Here is a 24,375-nt window from a genome sequence, read left to right as displayed (position 1 = left end):
ATGACTCTGTATCCCTATGACTCTATAATATAACCTCCTCATAAAAGAGCAGGTTTTGTGGCCATGCAGCATGACACTTTTAACAATTAAAATTGCAGCAACTGATGAGGCAACAATTCTTCAAGCTAAACCTGAACATATGTCTTACATACCGATGTATCTCATAGATTCTCTACAGTGCACATAGAGGCCATTCAGTGCATTGAGTCTGCACTGACCCTCCAAAGAGCATCCCCACTCAGACCCACATCCCCTCTTTACCATGGCTAATCCAACTTGCCTGGACTCCACTACAATTTAACATGGCCAATCCACTGAACCTGCACATGTTTGGACTGTTGGAGGATACCAGAGCATCAAATGGAAACCCACACAGACACAGAGAGAATGTATAAACAATCCATGGACAGTCACCCAAGGCTGGGATTGAACTCAGGTCTTTGCATTGTGAGGCAGTAATGCTAGCCACTGAGTCATCTCTGACACACATCATTCCATGAATCAGTGCGAAATGGGAAGAGAGAAACAAATACTGTTAGAAATTGAAAAGACACACAAAATACGTACACAAACACTGACCCACACATGCTTTGACACACACAAACTTGCAGGTACATACACTAATGAGTTATTGTATTTCAAAATCTGAGTCACGTATCGTTTATAAAATGCACTGAACAAGATCTTCCCACATTATCTTCTTAAGATGCTTTCTTGACTCACAAGCTGTTTTGTGATCCACTTGTACGTGAAGGAGTGAAGGATTATGCTGCAGTAGACAGTGCAAGCCGTGTGACCTTTAGAAATCTAGATTTTATTTGTGAAGGGAAACATGCAGAGTCATGAACTGATTGCACTTTTTATAAATAGAGTTTCTTTGGACTTTTTTCATTTCAATAACTTCCCAGAATGCTTTCTCGTTCCTTATTGTCTTTAAGTTGTTCTCTTTATGTAATCTATATTTGATGAGCTGCAGGACCTGGTTGTAAACAATCAGCTGAAATGAACTAATCTGTTTACCCAACTTGATGTAGTTTCATGCTGCACGCACTTCAGAATTCCAAAGATAAAATGTAAATTTACTTACGCTAAATACAAAACACAAGACAGAAAATACATTTTTAGGGGAGATGGTGATGTCACTGGGCTAGTCCTCCAATAGTCAGTCTCTGGTTAATAGGTGGGAAATGGGTTCAAATCCCATAGTAATGATGAAATTTAAATTTAATAAATTCTAGAATAAGGATCTGGCCTAATGCTGATAATGAACCATTGCTTTAAAAACCCATCTGGTGCACACATCCCTTCAGGGAAGGAAGTTTGCCCTCTTTGCCTGGCCTGGCCTAACTTAACTAAGAGATAAGTTAACTCTTATCTGCCCTTTGGGCAATTAGAAATGGGCAATAAAAAGGGGAGGAATAGCTTTGTGACTGTTAATCTAGAGATTCAGGTTACATTCTGGCAGACCTTGGTTTGAATCCTGCAACCACAGATGGTAGAATTTGAATTCAATAAATATCTGGAATTAAGAGTCTAATGATGAGCATGGATCCATTGTCAATTGTCAGGAAAAAAAAACCCACCTGGTTCACTAATGTCTTTTCGGGAAGGAAACTGCCATCCTTACCTGGTCTGGCCTACATGTGACTTCAGACCCACAGCAATGTGGTTGACTCTTAACTACCCTCTGGGAAATTAGGGATGGGCAATAAATGCTGGCCTGGCAAGTGATGCCCTCATCCTGAGAATCATTAAAAACGAAAACATGCAGCTTTGCTTCTCCAGTAACCAGTGGAGAAATGGTCACTTATCACTTTTCACAATACTTCACAATGGGAGATCAGGAAGACATGTGGAAACTTTAAAAGGGCCGTCCGTAAGGGGAATTAAAAAAAAATCTGGCTATTAGATGTGAACATCACTGTCAAGGTTTTCATTTGTTAGCCTTCCCTAATTCATTTGGAAGGTCATGGTGGGCTGTCTCCTTGAACTACTTTAGGTCATGGGATGCGGTAATGGAGTGACAGTGGAGGAATAGTGATATAGTTTGGGGTGGCACAGTAGCTCAGCGATTAGCACTGCTGTCTCACAGAACCAGGGGCCCAGGTTTGATTCCAGTCTTGGGTGACTGTCTGTATGGAGCTTGTATGTTCTCCCCGTGTCTGTGCGGGTTTTGTCTGGGTGCTCTGGTTTCCTCCCCAGTCCAAGTATGCATAGGTTAGCTGGATTTGCCATGGGAAAATGCAGAGTTGCAGGGAAAGGATTGGGGGGAGGTCTGGGTGGGAGAGTCAGTGTAGACTTGATGGGTTAAATGACCTGTTTCCAGACTGTAGAGATTCTATGATTCTAGTCAGGATGATGCATGATTTCGAGGGGCACTTACAGGTGGAAGTGTTCCCATGCATCTACTGCCCTTGACCTCCTCAATGATAGAGGCCATGAGTTTGAAAGATGTTGTTGAAAGACAATAATGACCTAAGAAAATTCAGACCTTGTAAGAACACCTTCTGATGAAGTAAAAATGTATAGACTTTTGAAGATTGAAAACGAAGGGAGTAATTTTAACAAACTAAAAAAAACTGAAAGAACTGCGGATGCTGTAAATCAGAATAGAAAATGCTGGAAAAGCTCAGCAGGTCTGGCAGCATCTGTGGAGAGAAATCAGAGTTATCATTTTGGATCGAGTGACCCTTCCTCAGAAATCGATCCAAAACGTGAACTCTGATTTCTCTTCACAGATGCTGCCAGAGCTGCTGAGTTTTTTGCCGAAGTTTCTGTTCTTGTCTCTGATTTACAGCATCGACAGTTCTCTCAGTTCTTATTTAGTATTTGACTCACTGCCACTTCTCTCCTAGACATGCCCACCCTGAAGAAGTTCTGCTTCTCTCTGTGACGGGATTTCCGTTCCAATCTTTTTCCTTGTCCATCAGTTCTGAAGAAGGGTCACTCGACCCAAAACATTAACTCTGATTTCTCTCCACAAATGCTGCCAGACCTGTTGAGCCTTTCCAGCAATTTTTGTCAGTAATTTTAAACAAGATTTTCTAGGTGAGAAATTTATGTGTTTGGGTGAAACATTATATATAAACTCCACACTTATCGTTCTGCATTGAATGAAATAATGATCGGAGTATTGGCCAGTATTGTACCCGATCCCATCAATTTCCCATTGGTCAAATCAGGTCAAAGTTGCCTCAAAGGTTCTTTGGAATAGTGGCGCAAGACTATTAATGGCACTGGAGATGGTTTTCGGCTTAATCTCTCACCCAAAACTAGAACTTCAGACAAAGCAGCACTCCCTCTGTCAGCATGGATAACACATCAAAGTTACTGGAGAGGTACATTAGCTCAGAACGTTTTGATTCAGAAGCAAGAAAGAACCGTACAACGGTTTAACTGGTTTAACTGGAGGATGCTTAATGGAAGGATTAAATGATGGCTAATTTCATGCACAAAGTGTTGTGTATTGGGACATTTCAGTGTAACAAAGTGGTCTCTAGGTTGTCATGCATCTTCAGTCTCAAAGATTAGACTGGGTTTTACAGAGGCAGAAGTAGGACTGTTAATAAGACAAATGGGCACTACTGAAACCATTAAATGTTCAGCAGGAAAATGTGTAAGTGGGACTTCCTTTTTAAATAAGAAAACAAACTTACTTTTTCTGGAATTTGTTTTTTTTTTCATTTGTTCACAGGATGCATGTATCACTTGTTGGGCCAGCATTTATTGCCCATCCCTTGTTACCCTAACTGAGCGGTAACCAGGTCGCAGTGGGTCTGGAGTTGCATCAAGGCCATGCAGTTAAGGAGGACAGGTTTCCTTCCTTAAAGGGCATGAGTCAACAGACGGGTGGAAGTCTGTTCAGTGATTGGACCTTTCCAGTGCCTCAAACATAAATAAGTAAAAATGCCTTTCTTGCTTTTTGTTTTTGATCTTTTTTCTTTTGTTTTTCTTCATTTTCTTTTCTTTTAAGCTTCAAACAGCAGTGGCAGAGTCAGCAATGCCAGGACAAACTGGACACAGCTCCACTCTAGCCTGGGGTCTCCCGGTAAGTGAGAACCAGGTCCTGGGATAACTTCCCTAGCACTCACTGGCTAGGCTAAGGCTTTAGGTCCATAGCTAGGCCTGGGTGCCTTAAGGAGGAGAAAGGCACGTGGCAATCTTCCTGTGTGTCAGTCCACTAGTCTGTTGGTCCCCCTGTCTGTTGGTCGACCTGTCTGTTGGTCGACCTCTTTGTTGGTCTCTCTGTGTGGTGCTCTCCCCCCATCTGTTGGTCTCCCTGTGTGGTGATCTTGTCCTGGCATGGAGGTCATGTCCTGAAGTGGAGGTCTTATCCCCATGTGATGGTCATCTTCATCTTTGGCATCCAGTTATTCCAACGGCCTGGCAGGGGCTCTCATCTAGCAGTGGTGATCTCCAGCGTTGTTGTCTTCATCAGAGTTGTAATTATGGTCTTGTCCTGCCTGCAGCTTCAGATTATTCCATCTTTCCTAAATCAGCTTTGCCTGAACCTCAGAGCCATTAACTGAACTGTGATGATCTTTGTCCTAATTTTAGTTTCTTTTATTAATATGTATAATAGCTGTTGTTGATGTAAGTTCCATGTAGGTGTGATTTATAAGTCTGTTCACTGTGTTTTTTTATGTAAACGTACACCTGACAATAAATTTCTATTCTGTTCTATTCTATTCTATTCTATTCGATGGTTTGTTTGTCAAACGTGAAAGTTTGTTGTTTTAATATGCTGCTGTACAGAACCGAACTGCTTTAGTGATTATACATATACATAACGATATTTTATGAATAAAGTATATTTTTGAAATAAAACAAGGCAGTAGTTTTTTGGGGGCTCATACGGTCACTATTGAGCTAACTTTCCTTGATGGATTTCCACTGAATTTAAATTTCACCAGCTGCCAATGTTGTGATGTGAACTCATGTGCTTAGAATATTGGCATTGGGCTCAGGATTACTAGCCCAGTGTGTTACCACTACACCTCCCCATGCCATAGTGTCAGCACTGACCAAAATGAATGGGAAAAGTCAAGTGAAGGCACTGGGTGATTTTTCCAGTAGGATAGAGCATGCAAAAAAATATGCTGGAATCATTTAAGAAGCTGAAAGCTGTTCTGAAGGTGGGGAACCCTTCTGCAAGGATGAACGGCTGGATGGTCTTCCTTATTGTATCATAGAATGATATGAACACAAATGGAAGTGATCTGAGCCATCATGCCCATGTCAGCTCTTTGATGGTTTTATCCAACCAGCACCGAATCTCCAACTCTTTTAACATCACTTTGTACATTTTTCTCTCCAATTATTCATCCAATTCTCTTCACATGATCGATGTTGAATTGGCCTCGAGTACCGTCCCAAGCAGCAAGTTCTGAGTATGACAATTTGCCGTGCAAAACAAAAATCCTCACGTCATCTCCAGCTCTTTTGTCAGTCACCTTATGCCTATTTCCTGGACACTTAACTATCCTGTTACTGTAAACAGTTTAGAGTCATAAAGTCATACAGGATGGAAACAGACTCTTCGGTCCAACTCGTCCATGCTGACCAGGTTTCCTAGATTAAACTAATCCCATTTGCCTGCATTTGGCCCATACATCTCTAAACCATTTCTATCCATGTACCTATCCAAATGCCTTGTAAATGTTATAATTGTATCAGACTCTATCACTTCTTCTGGCAGTACCCCCTGTGCCCCTCAGGACCCTTTTACATTTTGCCCCTCTCACCTTAAATCTATCACCTGATGAAGGAATGATGCTCCAAGAGCTAGTGTGCTTCTAATTAAACCTGTTGGACTATAACCTGGTGTTGTGTGATTTTTAACCTTAAATCTACACTGTCTAGTTTTGGACTCCCATACCATGGGGAAAAAGACCTTGCCTATTCACCTTATCTATGCCTCTCATGATTTTATAAATATCTACAAGGTCACTCCTCACCCTCCTAGGCTCCAGAGAAAAAGGTCCCAGCCTATTCACCTTATCTATGCCTCTCATGATTTTATAAACATCTACAAGGTCACCCCTCACCCTCCTAGGCTCCAGAGAAAAAAGTCCCAGCCTATTCACCTTATCTATGCCTCTCATGATTTTATAAACATCTACAAGGTCACCCCTCACCCTCCTAGGCTCCAGAGAAAAAAGTCCCAGCCTATTCACCTTATCTATGCCTCTCATGATTTTATAAACATCTACAAGGTCACCCCTCACCCTCCTAGGCTCCAGAGAAAAAAAGTCCCAGCCTATTCACCTTATCTATGCCTCTCATGATTTTATAAACATCTACAAGGTCACCCCTCACCCTCCTAGGCTCCAGAGAAAAAAAGTCCCTGCCTATTCACCTTATCTATGCCTCTCATGATTTTATAAACATCTACAAGGTCACCCCTCACCCTCCTAGGCTCCAGAGAAAAAAAGTCCCAGCCTATTCACCGTATCTATGTCTCTCATGATTTTATAAACATCTACAAGGTCACCCCTCACCCTCCTAGGCTCCAGAGAAAAAAGTCCCAGCCTATTCACCGTATCTATGTCTCTCATGATTTTATAAACATCTGCAAGGTCACCCCTCATCCTCCTAGGCTCCAGAGAAAAAAGTCCCAGCCTATTCACCTTATCTATGCCTCTCATGATTTTATAAACATCTACAAGGTCACCCCTCACCCTCCTAGGCGCCAATGAAAAAAAGTCCCAGCCTATTCACCTTATCTATGCCTCTCATGATTTTATAAACATCTACAAGGTCACCCCTCACCCTCCTAGGCTCCAGAGAAAAAAGTCCCAGCCTAGCCAGCCTCTCCTTATGACTCAATTACCCCAGTTTCATACTTGTAAATCTTTTTTTCTCTCTTTCCAGTTTAATAACATTCTTCCTGTAGCAGGGCAATCAGAATACATGTTTCCCCAACGTCTGTGCTCAGTGCTCTGACTGATAAAAGCAAGTGTTCCAAATGCCTTCTTCACCACCTTAACTACCTGTGACGTTTCAAGCAACTATGTACCTGCACCCCTTGGACCTCTATTTGACAATACTCTTCTGGACCCTACTATTAACTGTGTAAGTCCTACCCTAGTTTGCCATATCAAAATGCAACATCTCACATTTATCTAAACTACATTCCATCTGTCAATCGTTAGTCCACTGGCCCAGTTGATGACGATTCATTGTACTCTTCAATAACCTTCTTTACAGTCCACTATACTACCAATTTTGCTATCATCCGTAAAGTCACGAACCATGTCTCCTATATTTTCATCCAAATTGTTTATATAAATGAGAAAACAAACAGTGGATCACAGGCTTCCAGTTTGAACAACAATCCTCGACTACCACTCTCTGTCTCCTATCATCAACTGCCTTGAAGAAGTTTTCCTCTTCTCTCTCCAAGAATCTCAGGGAGTCCCTCTCCCACTGCAACTCCCAGGTCATTTCCCCTGCCCTGAAGCTCTTCAACCATGTTGTGAAACAAACTCGCTACCACAGCCACATTTGCTTCCTCAGTGCCTGCCTCCGTAACCAACTCATCCCCCACGGACTCCGGACCACCTTTAAACCAGCAGAGTTTGGACCCGAACAGGACAAACAGTACAGACTACAGATTCAAAAACACCAGCAACAGTTCTCCTTCAAGATCCTCCGCTCCACGCTCGCAGCAATGCGCCGGCACCTAACCTCTCTACAGTCAGCCCTGCCTCAGCTGAGGGCCACACTCTCTCAGAATTGCAAAGGACCCACTCTGTACTACATCCTCAGGAGAATCCATACTCTTAACAAACAGTATTTCAATTCCATCTCAAACATCAAAAACTGTAAGTACAACAAACTTTTATCTACCCAGCTCCATAACCAGCACTCCTCAAACATTCCAGAAGATTCCCCTGGCCTCACAATCTACTCAGACGCCATTAGCCATGCGGCTGATGCAGCTGCCACCCCCACGCTGATTGATGATGTCACTTCCGCCCTCATCATGGCCGCTCCCACAACCACTTCCACCCCTCACAATTCCTCATGCATCACACGTGACATCACTTCCGCCATTCACATCATCGTTGATGCCACATGCTCGGTGACTTCTGCCACCCCTACTGCTATGGTCACCACCACTTCCACCCCCACCAGCGCCACTCACCTGCATTCTGCTGACACGCCCCCCCACAGATCCCACTGTCACTATCCCCACCCCCCAGAATCCCGAGGGGAACACTACCCCTGCTCATGACTCCACCCCCATTCCCCCCATCATCACACCCACTCCAGTTACAGGTTCCGCCCCCACTCCCAGCTCTACACCCACACCAGATCTGAGCTCCCAGCCCTGCCGAGTTTTCACCATCCCCCCAGACCTCCCCCTCACTGAGGACGAACGATCAGTCCTCAGAAAAGAACTCACATTCATCCCCCTCCGTCCACGCATCAATGAATTTAATACATGCCGTGACGTTGAACAATCCTTCCGTCGCCTCCGCCTCGGAGCTTACTTTCACAATCAGGATTCCCGCGCAATTCTGAAATCCCTTCGCCCACCTCCAACACACTGCATCCACCTGGACACCTCGTGCTGGCCTATTACCTGCCCTCGACCTCGTCATTTCCAACTGCCGCCGGGACATTAATCGCCTCAACCTGTCTACCCCCCCTCCCCCACTCCAACCTCTCACCCTCACAACGCGCAGCCCTCCAATCCCTCTGCTCCAATCCCAACCTCACCATCAAGCCAGCAGATAAAGGGGGCGCAGTGGTAGTCTGGCGCACTGACCTCTACACCGCCGAAGCCAAACGCCAACTCGAGGACACCTCTTCCTACTGCCCCCTCAACCATGACCCCACCCCCCATCACCAAACCATCATCTCCCAGACCATACAGAACCTCATCACCTCAGGAGATCTCCCACCCACAGCTTCCAACCTCATAGTCCGGGAACCCCGCACTGCCCGGTTATACCTCCTTCCCAAGATCCACAAGCCTGACCACCCTGGCCGACCCATTGTCTCAGCATGCTCCTACCCCACTGAACTCATCTCTACCTCAACACTGTCCTATCCCCCCTAGTCCAGGAACTCTCCACATACATTCGAGACACCACTCACACCCTCCACCTCCTCCAAGACTTCCATTTCCCTGGCCCCCAACGCCTCATCTTCACCATGGATATCCAATTCCTCTACACCTCCATCTGCCGTGACCAGAGCTTCCAAGCCCTCCATTTTTTCCTCTCCAGACGTCCCCAAAGTACCCTTCCACCGACACTCTCATTCGTTTGGCCAAACTGGTCCTCACCCTTAACAATTTCCCCTTTGAATCCTCCCACTTCCTCCAGACCAAAGGGGCAGCCATGGGCACACGTATGGGCCCCAGCTATGCCTGTCTCTTTGTTGGCTACGTAGAGCAGTTGATCTTCCGTAATTACACCGGCACCACTCCCCACCTCTTCCTCTGCTACATTGATGACTGCATTGGCGCCACCTCGTGCTCCCGCGAGGAGGTTGAGCAATTCATCAACTTCACCAACACATTCCACCCTGACCTTACATTTACCTGGACCATCTCTGACACCTCCCTCCCCTTCCTGGACCTCTCCATCTCCATCTCCATTAGTGACGACCGACTTGACACTGACATTTTTTTACAAACCCACCGACTCCCACAGCTACATGGATTACACCTCTTCCCACCCTACCTCTTGCAAAAATGCCATCCCATATTCCTAATTCCTCCGCCTCCGCCGGATCTGCTCCCAGGAGGACCAGTTCCACCACAGAACACACCAGATGGCCTCCTTCTTTAGAGACCGCAATTTCCCTTCCCACGTGGTTAAAGATGCCCTCCAACGCATCTCGTCCACATCCCGCACCTCCGCCCTCAGACCCCATCCCTCCAACCGTAACAAGGACAGAACGCCCCTGGTGCTCACCTTCCACCCTACCAATCTTTGCATAAACCAAATCATCCACCGACATTTCCACCACCTCCAAACAGATCCCACCACCAGGAATATATTTCCCTCCCCACTACTTTCCACCTTCTGCAAAGACTGTTCCCTCCGTGACTACCTGGTCAGATCCACGCCCCCCTACAACCCACCCTCCCATCCTGGCACTTTCCCCTGCCACCGCAGGAACTGTAAAACCTGCGCCCACACCTCCTCCCTCACCTCTATCCAAGGCCCTAAAGGAGCCTTCCACATCCATCAAAGTTTTACTTGCACATCCACTAATATCATTTATTGTATCCGTTGCTCCTGATGCGGTCTCCTCTACATTGGAGAGACTGGGCGCCTCCTAGCAGAGCGCTTTAGGGAACATCTCCGGGACACCCGCACCAATCAATCACATCGACCCGTGGCCCAACATTACAACTCCCCCTTCCACTCTGCCGAGGACATGGAGGTCCTGGGCCTCCTTCACTGCTGCTCCCTCACCACCAGATGCCTGGAGGAAGAACACCTCATCTTCCGCCTCAGAACACTTCAACACCAGGGCATCAATGTGGACTTCAACAGTTTCCTCATTTCCCCTTCCCCCACCTCACCCTAGTTCCAAACTTCCAGCTCAGCACTGTCCCCATGACTTGTCTGGACTTGTCCTACCTGCCTATCTCCTTTTCCATCTATCCACTCCACCCTCTCCTCCCTGACCCATCACCTTCATCCCCTCCCCCACTCACCCATTGTACTCTATGCTACTTTCTCCCCACCCCCACCCCCCTCTAGCTTATCTCTCCACGCTTCAGGCTCTCTGCCTTTATTCCTGGAAGGGCTTTTGCCTGAAACGTCGATTTTGAAGCTCCTTGGATGCTGCCTGACTGCTGTGCTCTTCCAGCACCACTAATCCAGAATCCTATCATCAAGCCAATTTTATTCAATTCGATAGCTCTTCCTGGATCCCATGTGATCTAATCTTACTAACCAGTCTACCATGCAGAACCTTACTGAAGGCCTTTCTAAAGTCCATATGGATAATGTCAACTACTCTGCCTTCATCTTGATGGTACAGAATTTAAATATTTGTGTAAAGAGAGGCATGATGCTGAAGTCTTTAATTTTGCACTCATCATGACAAAAAATAAATTACTTTTTCTTTTGCTCTCCCAAACCCATTTCATAATTTCGAATAGTTCGACCAAATTTCCTCCTAAACCTTTTCTGCTTTAAGAGGTACAATGTCATATTCTCTACTCTTAACATGTAAGGTCCCTGGCACAACTCTGGTTCATTTCCCTCTGCGCCTAAAGTGTACAGAACGTTGTTAAAGACTCATACAGATGTACAGCCCAGAAACAGACCCTTCAGTCCAACTCATCCATGCTGACCAGATATCCTAAATTAATCTAATCCCATTTACCAGTACTTGCCCATATCCCTCTAAACCCTTCCTATTCATACACACATCCAGATGCCTTTTAAATGCTGCAATTGCACCAGCTACCACCACTTCATCTGGCAGCTCGTTCCATATACGTACCACCCTCTGTGTGAAAAAGTTGCCCCTTAGGTCCCTTTTATATCTTTCTCCTCTCACCCTAAACCTATGCCCTCTAGTTCTGGACTCCCTTGCCCAGGAAAAGACCTTGTCTATTTACCCTATCCATGCCCCTCATGATTTTATAAACTTCTATAAGGGCACCCCTCGGCCTCCGATGTTCCAGGAAAAACAGCCCCAGCCTATTCAGCCTCTCCCTATAGCTCAAACCCTCCAACCCTGGCAACATCCTTGTAAATCTTTTCTGAACCCTTTCAAGTTTTACAACATCCTTCCTGTAAGAGGGAGACCAGAGGTGCACGTAATATTCCAAAGTGGCCTAACCAATGTCCTGTATAGCCACAACATGACTCATGCTTTGAGCAATAAGGGAAAACATATCAAATGTCTTCTTCACTATCTCATTGGGGTATATGTATCTGAAAGGGTTAAAGCTGAAGATTGCCATAAGAACCTACCACTATGCTGATCTCCTGTGGGCAGAACTCCTATACTCATGCTTTGAGCAATAAGGGAAAACATATCAAATGTCTTCTTCACTATCTCATTGGGGTATATGCATCTGAAAGGGTTAAAGCTGAAGATTGCCATAAGAACCTACCACTATGCTGATCTCCTGTGGGCAGAACAGATTAGGATCTTGAATGGGGGAGACCCAGCATCTCGTTCTTCTCAAATTTCATGGAGTGATGTACCATTACATGTACTACACTATATCTGGTTAATTACTCTACTAGTTAGACCATGAGGTAATTTTCTTCTATAACAATGACCAAGCTGACCCTGTAGTTTCCTTCACTTAAAGAGGATGGTGGCAGCTCATTCAGAGTAATTAACCCTAACAACATTCAACATTGAATATAATACTTCAGCTGAGGTCCAACGAGTGTCTTGTGGCCATTTAAATGGCATTCTGACTTACTATAGTAGCCTCCTGATGGCTTGAAATTATGAAAATCCCACATTAAGGAGTACAATGACTTGGAATAGGTGGAAAGTTAAAGTTTGGGAATGATGACCAATGAGATCATTAGGTGAAATCTTCCATTAGCAAGTGAGCTTAGTGGTGGTAGGACTGAAAGTGAATGATGGTCCATATGTGCCTCTCCTTGACCCCTCACAAACTCTTCAGCACGTCTGAGGAAAGACAAAAGAGTGGATCCACAAATCAGTAATGACTTGCTGCAGGTTGTCCTACAGACCATCCGAGACAGGCAAGAAGTCCAGTTCCCAGGAATGACAGCTGGAGGGCTTGTTTTATGACCAAGGGACAGATAACACCAGTGAGGCTTGTGCAATAATCAGGCTTGGTACAGGACAAGAAGGAAGAACATGCTGCTCAGACAACATCATGGCATATGTACGCATGTGACCAGTACACTACCTCCATCGGGATGTACAATTCTGCGACATTGAGAACTTGGAAGGGAAACTGTTGTTGACATTTGGCATAAGCAAGTCCTAATGCAGGGTACTTTGGCATCGATACAATCATGCCTCACCGGCACTTTCTTCAAATGTGGGCAATGCCTTATGTAGAACCATCATATAGATATCAGCAAGATGTGGAACGACACGCTGCCTTGACCCCCACCCTCCTCACTTCCTTTCCCCACCTTGTTTCCTGCTTCCAATTGCAGCACAAAATTACACTGATTGTAGCAACACTTCAGAAATCATCTCCACTTCTAATGAAAAAGCTGTTTGTTTTAGATGAGCTATTATCTCCATTAAGTTGGCAGACAGAATTTGATACAGCTCTAAGCTCATTATAATATCAGCAGAACTCTATCTCCTGCCTTGTTGTTCTTACAGATTATTGTTAAGTGCCAGTTAACATTTTCCAAACAATGTTCTTTCACACTGCATGAATGACACACAGAAATGAAGTGACAGGGTGGTGAATTATACTGGGAGCCAGGCAAATGGCTCAGTCATGGCCATATTGGAGTCAATGGTTTGAGAGAGAATTGTAAAAAAACATTGGGAGAGATGTTAACAAGGGTTGGTTGCAGTTTCACTTACACAATCACTCAAAGTAAACATTTACTCCCAGTTAAAGTGCAGCGATAGTTGTCATGCAGCCAACTACAACAGGCATACAGCACAGTGAGGCCCAAACTTAAAGGTCAAAACTAAAGATGAGTTTTCACTTGTGCCGTTTGTGAGAAATGTTGGTCACTAAGAAATGAATCACTTCAGTCTTTTGACACATTACAACACAGAGGCACTGCTATGCAAAAAGCTGATCCATGATGCAGGCATGATAAGTTGCTTTAATAATGCTTCATGATCAATACAAATTTACAGCAGTTGAAATAATACAATTATATTATAGAGAAAACATTTTGATTTAAAGTTTTTCTTTCCCCTAAAGGTTGCTTTCCAGACCAGTGATGTGCCATCAGGATCAGTGCTGGGTCCACTGGTTTTCGTCATTTATATAAATGATTTAAATGTGATCATTGGAGGTATAGTTAGTAAGTTTGCAGATGACACCAAAATTGGAGGTGTAGTGGACAGTGAAGAAGATTACTTCAGCCGACAACAGGATCTTGATCAGATGGGCGAATGGGCTGAGGAGTGACAGATCGAGTTTAGTTTAGATAAACGTGAGGTGCTGCATTTTGGAAAGGCAAATCAGAGCAGTACTTATACACTTAATGATAAGGTCCTCAGGAGAGCTGCTGAACAAAGGGACCTTGAAGTGCAGGTTCATTTTTTCTTGAAAGTAGAGTGACAGGCAGATACGATAGTAAAGAAGGTGTTTGGTGTGCTTTCCTTTATTGGACAGAGCATTGAATATAGGAGTTGAGAAGTGGCTGTACAGAACTTTGGTTAGGCCACCTTTGGAATATTGCATGCAATTCTGCTATTTTTTCTATTGGAAGGATATTGTGAAACTTGAAAGGGTTCATAAAAGATTTACAAGGATGTTGCCGGGGTTGGAGGATTTGAGCTATAGGGAGAGGCTGAACAGGCTGGGGCTATTTTCCCTGGAGCGTTGGAGGCAGAGGGGTGATCTTATAGAGGTTTACAAAATTATTAGATTAGATTAGATTACTTACAGTATGGAAACAGACCCTTCGGCCCAACAAGTCCACACCGACCTGCCGAAGCGCAACCCACCCAGACCCAACGAGCACCCGAGCAACAAATCTTCTCACAAACTTTGGACCCATTCCCCTATATTTACCCCTTCACCTAACACTACGGGCAATTTAGCATGGCCAATTCACCTAACCTGCACATTTTTGGATTGTGGGAGGAAACCGGAGCAGATGGTGGTATGTGTATGGAATGAGCTGCCAGAGGAAGTGGTGGAGGCTGGTACAATTACAACATTTAAAAGGTATCTGGATAGGAATATGAATAGGAAGGGTTTAGAGGAAAATGGGCCAGGTGCTGGCAAACGGGACTAGATTAGGTTAGGATATTTGGTCAGCATGGACGAGTTGGACCGGAGGGTGTGTTTCCGTGCTATAAATATCTATGACTCTATGACTCTATAAAAGCAAGGAAAGTATGCTATTCTGGGGCTGAGGTTTGGCAAAGTAGGTTCGTGAGGCTTTTGTCTTTCCCAGGGCCTCATCATTCTGTGAACAGGATGTTTTAGTGCATTTTAAAACTTTGATATAGATCAAGGCTGAAGTTTTTATTACAGTTACCCTTTGAGAAATTAGATGGGATTGGATGAGACATTGAACATAATAAATAAGGCCATTAATACGTTATACAGCCACTGGAAATAATACTCACACTCAGCAAGCTTGTGATCAATTCTCAATTTCAGTTTGACTTTCCTGTTGATTCCCATATCTCACTTAGTTGCCTGGAAAATGTACAGCAGGTGACCTGATCTAAGAATTCATTGAGTCTGTAGCTTGACTACTGAGCAAGTTCCAGTTCAGTCACAGGGCCTGGCTCTCACTTATTAGACTCCAATCTACCATACACTTACACTTACATGTAGGGAAGAGGTGTTGGAAATTCTGGAAAGGGTGAAAATAGATAAGTCCCCTGGGCCTGATGGCATTTATCCTAGGATTCTCTGTGAAGCAAGGGAGGAGATTGCAGAGCCATTGGCCTTGCTTTTTATGTCCTCGTTGTCTACAGGAATAGTGCCAGAAGACTGGAGGATAGAAAATGTGGTTCCCTTGTTCAAGAAGGGGGAGTAGGGATAACCCTAGTAACTATAGGCCGGTGAGTCTCACTTCTGTTGTGGGCAAAGTCTTAGAGAGAATTGTAAGGGATAGGATTTATGAACATCTGGATAGGAATAATGTGATCAAGGATAGTCAGCATGGTTTTGTGAAGCGCAGGTCGTGCCTCACAAACCTTACTGAATTCTTTGAGAAGGTGACTAAGGAGGTAGACGAGGGTAAAGCGGTAGATGTGGTGTATATGGATTTTAGTAAGGTGTTTGATAAGGTTCCCCATGGTAGACTACTGCAAAAAATACGGAGGTATGGCATTGAGGGTGAGTTGGAGGTTTGGATTAGGAATTGGCTGGCTGGAAGAAGACAGAGGGTAGTAGTTGATGGTAAAGATTCATCTTGGAGTGCAGTTACTAGCAGTGTTCCGCAAGGATCTGTTTTGGGACCATTGCTGTTTGTCATTTTTATAAATGACCTGGAGGAGGGGCTAGAAGGTTGGGTGACCAAGTTTGCGGATGATACGAAAGTCGGTGGAGTTGTTGACAGTGAGGAAGGATGTGTCAGGTTACAGCGGGATATAGATAAGCTGCAGAACTGGGCAGAAAGGTGGCAAATGGAGTTCAATGTAGGTAAGTGTGAGGTGATTCACTTTGGTAAGAGTAACAAAAAGATGGGGTACTGGGCTAATGGTCGGATACTTGGGAGTGTGGATGAGCAGAGGGATCTTGGTGTCCATGTACACAGATCTCTGAAAGTTGCCACCCAGGTAAATAGTGCGGTGAAGAAGGCATATGGCGTACTGGCTTTTATTGGTAGAGGAATTGAGTTCCGGAGCCCTGAGGTCATGTTGCAGTTGTATAAGACTCTGGTGCGGCCGCATCTGGAGTATTGTGTGCAGTTTTGGTCGCCATACTATAGGAAGGATGTGGAGGCACTGGAACGGGTGCAGAGGAGGTTTACCAGGATGTTGCCTGGTATGGTAGGAAGATCGTATGAGGAAAGGCTGAGGCACTTGGGGCTGTTTTCATTGGAGAAAAGAAGGTTTAGGGGTGACTTGATAGAGGTGTACAAGATGATTAGGGGTTTAGATAGGATTGACCATGAGAACCTTTTTCCACGTATGGAGTCAGCTATTACAAGGGGGCATAGCTTTAAATTAAGGGGTGGTAGGTATAGGACAGATGTTAGGAGTAGATTCTTTACTCAGCGAGTCATGAGTTCATGGAATGCCCTGCCAGTAGCAGTGGTGAACTCTCCCTCTTTATGGGCATTTAAGCGGGCATTGGATAGGCATATGGAGGATAGTGGGCTAGTGTAGGTTAGGTGGGCTTGGATCGGCGCAACATCGAGGGCCACAGGACCTGTACTGCGCTGTATTTTTCTATGTTCTATGTTCTATGATCTCTTTCATATACAGTGCATTGGGACCTTAGCAGATGGGAGCAGAAGGCGTTTTAATGGCTGACATGGGCTTAGTGCCATTTTTAAATGTCTCAAACCCACTTCCAATCTCCTTTAATGAATAAGCACCACTCATTGCAATGAATTATCTCTGGGAGAAAGTGAGGACTGCAGGTGCTGAAGATCAGTCAAAAACTGTAACTCTAGAAAAGCACAGCAGGTCAGACAGCATCTGGGGAGCAGGAGAGTCGATGTTTTGAGCATAAAGTCTTCATCAGGAATGAGGAGGTGACCCAAGTGGGCTGAGAGATAAATGGGAGGGGTCTGGGGGAGATAAATGGGGGTGGGGTGAGATAAATCGGGGGGGGGGGGTTGGGGTGAGATAAATGTGAGGGGAGTTGGGGGAAGTAAATGGGAGGAGGGTTGCGGTGAGATAAATGTGAGGGGATATCTCTAGCAGACTTTGATAACAAATTGGATTCTGTAATCTTTTATCCCAAAGTGATAATGACTTTTAAATGGAGCAATAAGAAGATATATTGCACTTTTCAATCAGTAAAATTGTGAACTTGTCACATCATCCTTGACTTGGAATGATGCATAAAGTTAAGCCTTGATATTAAGTTTGCTCACCTGGCATAAAATAGGTCAAGGGAAAAATTTCAAATGGAGTGGATTAACTGTGGATTGTCACCTTTTCTACTCCCTTCCTAGTCTGACTGACTGGAAATTTAAACTTCCTTCCAGCTGCAAGGAAAGGTCCTCCTTTAGATCATCAGGGCCTGATCTACTATTTTAGTCTTAGGCTTGAACAATGGTGACTTTCCCACCAAGCTAAAGCTGTTCGGACCAATACCCAGGGTTAGAAGACCACTTCACGTTTCCGTATGGGCAGGAGCTGGGTGACTCTGTTATGACTCCATCTGGCAACATTTGCCTTCTGCACTTCTCCATTGGTTTCCTCTCCCAGAGTCCTAAAGTATTGCTGAACTGAAATGTTTACTTTATTACAGTGACAGGCCAAAAAAGATCCTTTCTCACACCTTTGGCTGAAATTAAAGTGCCTTTGCTTTGGTCTGTTTTCCAACACATGAAGACTGAGACATATAGGTTCTTGAGTATCAAGTGGATCAAGGATTACAAGAAGTGTGAGAATGGGGATGAGAAACAAATCAGCCATGACTGTATGGACTATTTTCTGCTCACACATCTTATGGTCTTATGGATTAGCCAAAAATCTTTGTCCATTAATGTGTAAAAAAGCTCAAAGGTAAGCAATTCATCAATATGTGATGATGGGAGGTGAGAACCAGTTGACTCTAAACTAAAGTCGCTGTTCCATCAGTATCATGGAGTCAAAGTCCTGAAACTCCCTTTCTAATATCACTGTGGTTGTCCCCATACCATGTGGACTAGTGCAGATCAATCAGGTAACTCATCCAAATTTTCTCATAGACAATTAGAGATGTGCAACATACAGTGATGTCGCCAACCAGCAATGCCCAAGTACCATAAACAATTGTAAAGAAAAATAAATGCCTTTGCCTAGTCTATAGGTTCACAATTGTTATCCAAGAATGGAAGCCTGATCTACTCTACATGTGGCCCCAGTCCTACTCGATGCTGACTCTTCAGGGCAATGAGGGATCGGCTATAAATACGTTTCAGGGTTATCCACAGGGGAAAGTCACATTTTGGTTTACAACAGTTTTTGGCATACACATAAACATCATTTCCATTTCCATGATGATAACTTAGAGTGCATATTTCCAATTATGAAATTGTAACACTTTTTTGGAGATAAGTGGGCACTCAAGGTGGCACCAGCCTACACTTTCTTGCTTGGGTCCACAGGAGCAATCCTTCTATTTCTAGCTGTGTTCCAGCACAACACTTGGAATTTAGTTCAAATTACATCAATGCCTAAGTGATATAGTGACTTCTGGGGGCAGGGGAGGGGTTGGGGTGGGTGTGTGTGTGTGTGTATGTGTGGGGGTGGGGGTGGGGGTGGGGGGCGGGGGGGTGGTGTTCTAATTTCCATCTATATCTTAATTAGTCATATGGGGGTAAATTGGATGCAGAACAACAAATGCTAAATGCTCTTCATTGGACCTAAACCCCAGTTTCTTTAAGGGATATGGGACTTAAGATATAAAAATAACACCCCTTGCAACATACAGATCAACCGAGGCGAAACAGATGACGCTTCATAGCGTCAGATTTCAAATTTTTTAAATTTCAACATCTATCCTAACTCCTTCGGGTTAAAAGTTCAGTGCCAAAAGCTGTAAATATTAAGCTACATCAAAAGTAATCCACTTATAGATAATAAATGAGAAAAATGTTGTCTGTTATACATTGAAGTATATGTCCTACCTGTATGACCAGGAATGATGGACTCTATGCACTGGGCGCATCCAGGTTTCAAACTGTCCAATATGCATAGCAAAAAAGTTTTATGGATTGATTCCAAGGGGATTTGAGTCCAAGTTCAAATAGGTAGATTAAGAAGACATTTGTATGAAAGTGTGGTGCTGGAAAAGCACAGCAGCTCAGGCAGCATCCAAGGATTTGAGAATCGATGTTTTGGGCATAAACCCTTCATCAGGAATCAGGCTTATGCCTGAAACATTGATTCTCCTGCTCCTCAGATGCTGGCTGAGCTGCTGTGCTTTTCCAGCACCACACTCTCGACTCTCCAGCATCTGCTGTCCTCACTTTCTCCTATTTGTATGAGAGGTTCATGAATTCCCAGTATATGATCAGTAAAGGAAATCTTGGGAATTTTAAAAGCATTACAAGTTCAAATTCCTTATTGCTAGTTTAAGTCATAATTTGTTCAACAATATCCACAATTATTTCACACTGCAGAGTTCCCTTTGATTACAAAAATATAATTAAATTAAATAATTTAAAGATGAGGAAGGTTAAAATATTTTATGCAGTGCATAGCAAAAGATCATCCAAGTTGGTGCCTGCACTTATCCAAAGTCATTTAGAGTTTGTGCAAAATACATTGTCAGTTACCGGTTTTAGCTCATGTCCCCTGACTTCAGGGGCAGGTGAATTTGAGAGACACTCTGTTAACAAGACCGGAAGGAGTTGGTCTACTTTACTTCTGGCTGTATCAGCTTTGTCTCGTAGATTTCAAAATGGATTCCTTTGGACTTGGTTATCTTCATGACTGCTCCATTCAGCTCCTCCTCCTGAAGAATTTTCATTAACCCTTCAACGATTAATGATGGGCTGCAAAAAAAAACATTTCTGCTATTTTTTGTAAAATTCAGTTTTGATGAAAATGCTTCCACTTGCAACTCCTGACGGATCTCCAGAATGAAGGGTGATCTTATTGAAGAGTTTACAATGCAAAAAGAATTCGGGCGGGTAGGTACAGAGAAACAATTGCTTGTTAAGTAGATTCAAGTTTAAGATAGATTGTTAAATAGGAAAGGAAACCATGGTAAAGAGGAAAATAGGATTGAAGGTTAACACAGCAGCATTGATCTCATTGATTGGTGGACCTGACTTGATGAGTTGAATGAGGATTAGAGTGGTGCTGAGTGATTCTTGATGAAGGGCTCCAACCTAAAACGTTGATTTTCCAGCTCCTCAGATGCTGCCTGACCTGCTGTGCCATGCCAGCACCACTCTAATCTTGACTCTGATCTCCAGCATCTGCAGTCCTCACTTTCACCTTGATGAGTTGAAAGGCCTACTCTGCTTCTACATCTTGTGGTTTAAACAGGGTTTTAAAATTAGAGGTGAATTCAGGCTGTACCTTTTCCTCACAATAGACTTGCAGAAGTATTTAAATCTCTGTGCTCAAAGGTTATAGACACTGGGCACCAACTGGAACGCTGAGACTGATGCACTGTTGCCAAAGATAGGTAAATGGAGTGGGAGGAGAGATCAGTCGTGACCTAAGTGAAGGCAGGAGCAGGCCCGAGGAGCTCAATGGTCTCAAGCCAACGAATGATATTGCGGAAAAGGGGTGGTTTCAATTCTACCGCCATAAGTTTCGCAGCACTTTGGTGAAACCAGTCCCCATCACCCGGTTCAATCAAAAACAGCTGAAACAGACATTTCCTCTGGGGCACTTGGGATGGCAAAAGGCTGGGCAACTGCCCGCATGATATCAGAGGCATAAGTTTTCACATTTGTAATCAATGTATACATACAAACGAATTCTAATTCAAGATGGGCGGCAGACTGGCAGTGCGGGTTTCTGCCTGGACTTCATTGGCTCTGTCTGCTTGCACGTTTTTTTTCTTTCGCCGCTCTTTTTTTTTTCCCTTAATTTAATCAACTTACTTTCTGTGGAGAGCGGGTTTGTGCGGCATGGAGGAGATCGAGCCAATGTTGCAGTGAAAGACGTCCCCTGGCATCTGAGGCGGTGGCCTGAGCAGGCAACCTGAGGTCTCCCAGCATCCATGCGACATCAAGTGAGGGGGAAATTGAGCCAGCATTGGGAGAGGGAACCAACTGGGATAAAAGAGCCCAGCACAGAGGAGATCGAGCCCTTGTAGGGATTGCGAGGCCCAGCATGGCTAAGCAGTTAAGAAAGACTGTAATGTTAAACTTTACTTATTTTTCTACTTTGTACCTAAGATTTTGTACCTAGATACCTTTGTACCTAAGATGGTTCCAGGAATGGTGACTTCATATACTTTTCACTGTACATCTGTATCCCTAAGCTTCAGTACAAGTCACAATAAAACCGAACCTCATTTCTAATTCTAAACTGGTAAAGATTAGTTTAAGGTTAATGTTAGGCAGCATTACAATAGTAGGATAGGGCAAGTCTGGTGTTTAGTCTCTATTCCCCGTCACTCTGAGGTGGTAGTAATGGGTCTTCTTGAACCACTGTGTTCATTGTAGAAGGTTGATGCAACTGAATGTCAAGGACATCAGTAAGTAGCTAAATGGCTATTTGCTGAAATCACATGTCGGCCTTAGCAGGTTTCTCAAAAGTACAGAGACCTTTCTGTCTTTATAACCAATCCAACAGCTTCATAGTCAGATTTACTGGGCACAACACTTGATTTCCAAATTTTCTGCAGAAAAAGAATCCAAATTCAATTTCACAAGCCTCAATAACCCATGGCTGCAGCTTATTAGCTCCAGAGCATAATCATTAACTTCCGTACTTCTTCATGTAACATAAAACATTGAACAATACAGCACAGAACAGGCCCTTTGGCCCTCGATGTTGCGCCGACCTGTGAACTAATCTAAGCCCATTCCCCTACACTATCTCATCATCATCCATATGCTTATCCAGTGACAGTTTAAATGCCCCCAATGTGGCTACATTAACTATATTGGCAGGCAGAGTATTCCATGCCCTTGCCACTCTCTGAGTAAAGAACCTGCCTCTGACATCTGTCTTAAATCTATTTGCAGCTATGCCCTCTTGTACAAGCCAACGTCATCATCCTAGGAAAAATTATTTTCACTGTCCACCCTATCTAATCCTCTGACCATCTTGTATGTCTCTATTAAATCCCCTCTTCGCCTTCTTCTCTCCAATGAGAACAGACCCAAGTCCCTCAGCTTTTCCTCATAAGACCTTCTCTCCAGACCAGGCAACATCCTGCTAAATCTTGACTGACCTTTTCCAATGCTTCCACTTCCTCCCTGTAATGGGGCGACCTGGACTGCATACAATATTCTGAGTGTGGCCACACTAGCACTTTGTACAGTTGCAGCATGACAGCACGACTCCGGAACTCAATCCCTCTATCAATTAAACTGAACACACTGTATGCCTTCATAACAGCACTATCCACCTGGGTGGTATAATTACCTGGGTCATTTCTACTGCCCTTCTTGAACAAGAGCACAACATTTGCAATCCTCCAGTCCTCTGGTACTAAACCTGAAGACAATGATGACTCAAAGATCAAGGCCAAAGACTCCTCCATCTCCCCCTTAGCTTCCCAGAGAATCCTTAGATAAATTCCATCTAGCCCAGGGGACCTATCTACTTTCATGCCTTCTAGAATTGATGACACCTCCACCTTATGAGCTTTAATCCTTTCTAGTCTAATAGCAAGTATCTCAGTCTTCTCCCCTACACTATTCTCCTTTTCCTGAGTGAAAACAGATGAGAAATATTCATTTAGCACCTCTCTGATCATTATACGGTCCACACACAACTTCCCACTTCTGTCTTTGATGGGCCCTATTCCTACCCTAGTCATCCATTTATTCCTCACATACCTACAGAAAGGTTTAGGGTTCTCCTTTATTCTATCTGTTAAAGACTGCTCATGTCACCTCCTTGCTCTTCTTAACTCCCTTTATAAATCCTTCCTAGCTAATCAATAACTCTCCATAGCCTCATCTGAAACATCCCGTCTCAACGTCACATAAGCCTCCCTCTTCCACTTAACAAAAGATACAATTTCTTTAAATAACCATGGTTCCCTTACCTTATCACTTCCTCCCTGCCCGACAGGGACATACCTATCAAGGACACACAATATCCTGCTTAAACTAGCTCCACATTTTGATTGTCCCCATCCCCTGCATTTTGCTACCCCATTCTATGCCTCCTAAGTCTTGCCTAATGCCATTATAATTGCCCTTGCCTCATCGATAACTCTTGCCATGTGACATGTACCTATCCCTTTCCATCGCTAAACTAAATGTGACTGAATTATGGTCACTCTCTCCAAAGTACCCACCTACAACTAAATCAAACAGCTGGCCTGGTTCATTACCAAGTACCAGATCCAGTGGGGCCTCCCCACTTGTTGGCCCTTTGACATACTGTGTCAGGAAACCCTCCTGTACACATTGGACTAAAACTGCTCCATCCGACGCGCTAGAGTTCTAGCATTTCCAGTCAATGTTGGGGAAGTTAAAGTCCCCTATTATGACCACCCTATTCCTTTCACTCCTACCCAGAATTATTTTGCCGATCCTCTCCTCCACCTCCCTGGAACTTTGCGGAGGCCTATTAAAAAACTCCCAGCAGTGTGACCTCTCCTCTTCTGTTTCTAACCTCAGCCCATACTACCTCAGTAGATGAGTCCTTGTCAAAAGTTCTTTCAGCTACCACTGTACTGTCCTTGACTAACAAGGCCACACCTCCCCCTCTTTTACCACCTTCCCTGTTTTTAATGAAAGATCTAAATCCTGGAACCTGCAACATCCATTCCTCACTCTGCTCTATCCATGTCTCCGAAATGGCCACAACATCGAAGTCCCAGATACCTATCCATGTTGCAAGCTCACCTACCTTATTCCCGACACTCCTTGCATTGAAGTAGACACACTTCAGACCAGCTTGCTGTCTGCCAGCACACTCCTG

The 24,375-nt window shown here is 44.1% G+C and overlaps 1 protein-coding gene and 1 long non-coding RNA gene across 3 annotated transcripts in view; one reads left to right on the top strand and one right to left on the bottom strand.

The window, feature by feature from the left end:
* Nucleotides 1–24,375, top strand: part of LOC148152002 (uncharacterized) — a 333,843-nt gene that overhangs the window by 10,493 nt on the left and 298,975 nt on the right. The gene's annotated exons all lie outside the window — the stretch shown is intronic.
* Nucleotides 1–24,375, bottom strand: part of LOC122557185 (15-hydroxyprostaglandin dehydrogenase [NAD(+)]) — a 93,037-nt gene that overhangs the window by 11,283 nt on the left and 57,379 nt on the right. The window contains exon 7 of one of the 2 annotated variants that reach the window (XM_043704592.2): nt 13,758–20,303. The exons of the other annotated variant lie outside the window; for it this stretch is intronic. Coding sequence (XP_043560527.2) covers nt 20,165–20,303 — 139 coding nt within the window. The 3' untranslated portion in view covers nt 13,758–20,164. Of the gene's footprint in view, nt 1–13,757; nt 20,304–24,375 lie in introns of those variants that run through there. 2 annotated transcript variants of the gene reach the window in all.

The sequence above is a fragment of the Chiloscyllium plagiosum genome, unplaced genomic scaffold (assembly GCF_037043375.1).
Source record: "Chiloscyllium plagiosum isolate Xiang-an unplaced genomic scaffold, Cpla_swu_hap1 HiC_scaffold_2, whole genome shotgun sequence".
Lineage (NCBI taxonomy): Eukaryota > Metazoa > Chordata > Chondrichthyes > Orectolobiformes > Hemiscylliidae > Chiloscyllium > Chiloscyllium plagiosum.
This window is presented reverse-complemented; position numbering and strand designations above follow the sequence as displayed.